The sequence below is a fragment of the Calypte anna genome, chromosome 8 (assembly GCF_003957555.1).
Source record: "Calypte anna isolate BGI_N300 chromosome 8, bCalAnn1_v1.p, whole genome shotgun sequence".
NCBI lineage: Eukaryota > Metazoa > Chordata > Aves > Apodiformes > Trochilidae > Calypte > Calypte anna.
The window spans coordinates 23,321,303-23,327,302 of record NC_044254.1 but is presented as its reverse complement, the minus strand read 5'-3'; the positions used below and the strand labels follow the sequence as shown (position 1 = coordinate 23,327,302).

General features: G+C 44.2%; 1 protein-coding gene across 1 annotated transcript in view; it reads left to right on the top strand.

Moving 5' to 3' along the window:
* Positions 1-302: 302 nt before the first annotated feature.
* Positions 303-6,000, top strand: part of SPATA6 (spermatogenesis associated 6) — a 39,800-nt gene continuing 34,102 nt past the window's right edge. Inside the window, exon 1 of the mRNA XM_030455664.1 lies at positions 303-500. Within this exon, the coding sequence (XP_030311524.1) occupies positions 453-500 (48 nt within the window). The 5' untranslated portion in view covers positions 303-452. The remainder of the gene's footprint in view (positions 501-6,000) is intronic.

Genomic DNA, 6,000 nt, shown 5'->3' with positions numbered 1-6,000 from the left:
GGGCTGAGAGACCCGAGGGGAACCGAACCGGGACCCAACTCCCGGGGTCCCCACTCTGAGGAGAGAGGAGATCGCGCGGGGCACTCTGGGATGGGGCGGGAACGGCCGCGCGGGGCACTCTGGGAGTGATGATGGCCGTGTGCCGGCCAGCGCGGAGCATTGTAGGAAGGAGGGGGACCCGGGGCAGGGCGGAGCGGTACCGGCGGGGCGGGACGGCAGGCGAGGCCTCAAGAGGTGGGTGTGGCCCGGTCCGGCCCGGTCCGGCTTGGCCGCCGCTCGCCCACGCCCTTCCCGTCACCCCTCTGCCCTCCTCCCCGTGGGAATTGCGCGCATGCGCAGAGAGGCAGGAAGCGCCGCGGTTGCCGTGACAACGGCGTCGGCCCCGCGGCGCGGCTGAGCCGGGGATTCGACGGCCCCCGGTTCGGCCCGGCCCGGCCTGGCCCGGCCCGCACATGCCGCGGAAAGCGCTGCTCTGCGTCCTGCAGCTGGACATCCGCTCGGTGAGTGCCCGGGCTGCAGGCCGGAGGAGAAGCCGCGGTTTTCCCTTCCGGAGCCGCTTCCCACCCTTCCCCCTCCCTCTCAGCCGCCCCTCCGGGAGTTCTCCTGGGAAGTGGGTCCGGGCTGTGTTGCCGGGCTCCGTGTGGAGCTTGGGCTGCTTTCTGGGCAGCTTCTGCTTCTCTGTGCTTGTCTGTGTTCCCTCTGCCACGTTGGTGCCAGCAGCCACCGTGCTCCCTCACAGTCCTCGTCCCCGGTACCTTTTCTGAGAGGCAGTGGTTCTTGTCAAGCTGTGAGAAAGGCAGTCTGGAAAAAATAAATCCCACAAAACCAGTAAAAGAAATCCCAGGAAACAGCAGCTTGTACGTGGCATGTGCTCCCCTGTGAGGGGTGAGGTCCTGTCAGGGGACAGGAGGTGGCTCTGAAGTACCTGAGGGTGACCTGGGGGCTTGAGGTCAACAGATGTGGAAAGTTTTTACACTGATCATCTTAGGACAGTTCCTTGTGTAAAGTTTTCTGCTTTTATATAAGGCAGGAGTAACGTAAAAGACTAAATCATTCTCTTGGTAAATTTTAAGAAGTAGTTGAGGGAGAGAGAGAGCTTTGTGGCTGTGGAGTTGGTGCCTTCCCAGGCCCTGGTTACTGTAGAGGAACCTGAGGTGCCATCCAGAAAATTCAAGTGCAGATCCTTAAAGTACATCCTGGGAAATGGACCCAGTATATTTATTTACTTATTTATTTATTTAATTTTTTTTACCACCTTTGTTGCCAACTTTGTTTGGCTGCTCTAAAATAGAGCTGTGAATATCTACACCAACATGGTGAGGGTATCACCCTGATGGTGTTCTGGGTGTTCTGCTGTCTCAACAAGCTGGGGTTTGTCTTCATAATGCAGAGGCTCACTTGGTTCTTGTAAAGAGGCCAAAGATCTTCTTTCCTCTTCTTTCCTACCTCTGTGAGCAATTCATGTGCCAGGAGAGAGTACAGGGAAGGTCTTGGCCCAGGGTTTGGCTTTTTCAGTTGGGGGGTACTTTTTATTCCCCCTGCTTTCAAGGGTGCAGTGATTTTTCCACTACAAATAATAATAGAAAGAGAGAGAACAGGAAATCTCCAGCATGGATCTTCAGAACCCCTTTAAGCACATGTGGGTTGTTCAGTTATATCTTTGCTAGACTACATATTTTGTCTTGGGTACCTATTTTTTGGTAAGTCTACTTTGTCTTGTTTTGAAACACCTGTTCTGTTATTCTGTTTGGTTGGTTTTTTTTCCATTGGAACCTACTTTGGCATTTCACTCCTGTGATGGTTTGCTAACTTTCCAGCCTAATTTTCCTTCTGGCTAGTAGATGCCCTACTCTTACCCAAATATCAACACTGGCCTTTTAGTTATTTTTTTATCTTCCTTGATGTTTGGTCTCTTGATGTTTTGTTGTTTGGGGTTTTTTTGTTTTGTTTTGTTTTGTTTTTTGTCATTTCACTGCTCATCTTTCTCAGCTAAAGAGATCTGATTCTTGTGGTAGCATTTTGTATGATGGGCTCACCAGTCTTCTGATCATGTTGAGGAGGGGTGCTGCTCTTCTACTTTGAAGCAGTATTGATCAGGATTAGAATAGAACTCAACATCTCAGATAGGGTCTCTCCTTTGCCTTAGATGATGACAGGGAGAAAAAAGTCCAAAATCCATCCTATACATCTTAATATTAGTGTCTTCACAGCTGCACTGTGAATGCTGTCATTTATTAATACACTCATCATCTTCCCCTCAGCCAGCTTTGAAGGTTAGCCCCCTGCAGGGAAAGCAGAACCTGTTGTTAATAATTTCTATTGCTGTGGTCCTGCAAACATTTTTTTTTTTTGCTGTATCTTTTTCTTGAACTCTGATAATTTCTGAATTTTTATTGGAAAATTTTTGTGAGATGCCTCTGACTTCTTGTGGTCATTAAAAAGATTAAAGGACATGGATCCCAGGATATATAAAGGAAAGGTTTTAATAGAATCCCTCAGCTTGGTACCTCTCAGTTTTGTATGTTAATTGCATGTCTTTTGGCCAGTTCTGGACCACCTTAGGACTACCATTTTCTGGATCATAAGTAATGATTTCTCATATGACACCATATGATGTTCCTGGTGTTCAGATAAATTCTTTGTCCAGAAAACAGACTCTCAAGGAAATGTCAGGTTTTTACTTGACTCATCTGTTTTTATGAAACGTGCTGCTGGGCTGTTTTATAGTCATATTTTCCTCCATATCCCTTATTCTTAGCTCTTTTCTAGTTAAATGTTCTGATTAGTTACTGTTTATAATTTTTCAGATTTCTTTTTCTACCTCACATGCACCTTGCATTTGTTATTTTTCAGCAGATGGTACTATTCTTCTGCTCATAACATAGGTTTTAATTATAAATAGGTCTAGCAAGAAAATTACATTCTTTCAGAACTTGAGCTGAAGATGATTCAGCTTCCCAGTAACTTCTTGGTCCAGACCTGCTGCCTATTGGGTAACTTTAGTTTCCATCATTTCATTCTTTAAATTGTTTTGTTTGTTTGTTGTTTTTTTTTTTGTCATGTACTAAATGCCATTAAAATCAAAACAAAATTGTCAGTTGCATTTGGGATATAGATTTGTTTGTTTTCACATCCTGGTTAATTTCTTCCACATCTGCTTCTTTTCTCTGTGTTTGCTTTGTTTGTGACTGAAGCCTTGTCCAAATTCCTGCTTCTTTTTCCTGTTCTTTTACAATGCTCTGCATATTTCTGAACCCTCTTTGTGGGTTCAGAATCTACTTGTGTCTGAAGTTCTGTTCTCTTCTCTGAGTTTATCCCTCGCTCCAGGATACAGATGGGTTTTGCTTCTTTTGACTTAATGAAATTCCAAGGTCTTTTCTGAACTGAGTCCTCGAGCTCTTTGGTTTAATTCACTGCTAGTTTTCTTCATTTCTGAAAGACTGCTCTTCTAAAATGGGAAACTGTGGTTAAATACCTTATTTGGTTTGTCCTGCCATTAATTTAAATTGAATAATTCATGATTGCTCAGACTGAGATTTCATTGTTATTTGTTTTTTTGAGACGACTTCTGGTGCCTGCCTCTGCTGCTGGCATTTAGATTGCTCCTGTAGCAACAGAATGAAATTCACATTATTCTTCATGTCATTGCTACATGGAGAATTCACAAATGTGGCTGTGAAGGGAGGCAAAACTTTAAGCACTGAGATGAATTAATAGCATTGGGGATTACTGCCAGGTAAGGAGACTAAAATGGTGTCTCTCCACAGTGAGAAGATTATTTTTGCAACTCTTAAGTCCAAAATTATATTTGTCTGGAAGCTTTAGCATAAGTTAATACTGATCTGGAGGTGCTGGAGCACTTCCCCTGTGAAGACAAGCTGAGGAACCTGGGGTTGTTCAGCCTGGAGAAGAGGAGGCTCTGAGGTGACCTTATAGCAGCTTTCCTATCCAAAGGGTCCTGGCAAAAAAGCTGGGATAGGGCTTTTTACATGGGTGTGTAGTGACAGGACAAGGTGTAATTTTTTAAAACTTGAAGAGGGGAGATTGGAATCATGGAATGTCAGGTTGGAAGGGACCTCAAAGATCATCTGGTCCAACCCTTCTAATCGTATTGTTTATATGAGATGTCTCAGCACCCTGTTGAGCTGAGACTTAACACTTTCCAGAATGGGGGAATGCACCACTTCCCCTGGGAGAATGTTTCAATGTCTGACTGTCCTCATAGTGAAAAATGTTCCTCTTGTGTTCAAATGGAATCTCCCCAGGAACAACTTGCCCCTTGTCTTGTCCATGGGACTCCTTGTAAATAAACTCTCAATCTTCTTTGTAGCCTCCCTTTAAGCACTGGAACATTGTAATAAGGTCACTCCTAAGCTTCTCAAGGCTGAACAAGCCCAGTTATCTCAGCTTCTCCTCATATGACAGGTGCTCCAGTCCTCTGATCATGTTCATGTCCCTTCTCTGGACCCTCTCCAGTCTGTCACCATCCTTTTTGGGGATGAATACAGAGGGGCCAAAACTGGACACAATACTCCAGGTGCAGTCTGACAAGCACCAAGAAGAGCATGGTGATGACTTTTTTATCTCTGCTGGTGATGCCCTTGTTGATGCAACCCAGCATTCTGTTGGCTTTCTTTAAGTTAGACATTAGGGAAAATATTTTTCATTGTGAGTGGTGAGATGCTGGAACAAGTTGCCCAGGGAAGTTGTGTCTGCCTCTTGCTTGGATTGGGGTTGGATGGGGCCTTGAGCAACCTGATCTAATGGGAGGTGTCCCCTGCCTATGCAGAGGGTTGGAACTGGATGATCTTTAAGGTCCCTTCCAATCCAAATCATTCCAGGATTGGATGAATACTGCCCATTGCCCTTCATAGGGAATTCTTGTTTTGATGGTGCTGGGCAATTCAAGGGATTTTTCAAGGCCTGCCTTCTTCATGCGTTGCACACACAGCTACACTTTTAGGATTGAGTGTAACAAACAACTTCCATAGGAGCTGTGGATCAGCAGAATTCTGTTTCTTTCCCTGAGATAAGTCAGTGATTTCCTTATGGCTGTTTCTGATGTTGGGGCAACACCAGTGCCAGGGCTGGTGTCCTGGGAACTGCAGCAGAGGACTCCAAGGTAATATTGTCCTAGGCAGCTGTCATAGTTCTGGTTGCTTGCAAGGTCAGTTGATATCAGCATTGATACCTCTCTTTCTTACCTGATAGACAGGTGATACTATTACAGTGCTTAAAATGGTCTCATCCTGCCTGAACAGTTTGCAGTCAGATGAGGGCTTCAGTTTGTTTCCCAAGTGTTATGCAGATTGGGTATTACCAAACAGATTTAATGAAGTGCAGATGTACTTGTGTCAGTTCTTTTCAGAGCTGGCTTAAAGTTACATGAAAATGTAGATTTGGTGTCCCAGCCCAGGCAACAAATTGTGCCATTTATCTCAAGAGCAGTAGAAGCATACATTAAAAATCTTCTGTCTTGCTCCACGTGATGATTTGTTGGCATTTATTTTCTTATACAGTGTACCAGAAAAAATGGCACCTGTTGTATGTAGTGTTGCCTTCTCACTTATCATCTCAATAAATATAGAAATACTATTTGCCTTCTCTAAGGTGCACCCCCAACTAAAAATTATTGTAAAATCTAGAAAAATGTAAAGAAAAAGTGAGAACTAAGTTAATATGGTTTGTAGTAGGTAGTTTGAGGGATCTTGCTTTATATGAATGAAATCTGTCTCTTTCACTCCCGTTCACACTTGCAACTGCACAAGTGTCATCCAGGCTGTTTATTGCCTGACAGTCTGTTTCAATTGGGATATCTATTATTCTCACACTTCTCTTGCAGAAATGAAACCTGCCTTTACATGGAGAGAAATCCCCTGTTTTTTTTCCTCCTTGGGTATTTATAAGTAGAAGCACTTTTTTTTTTTTTTTTTTGTTAGCTCGTACTGTATCTATAATAACCTATTATACATTGGCTTCTGTTATTTCTTTCACCCAAGG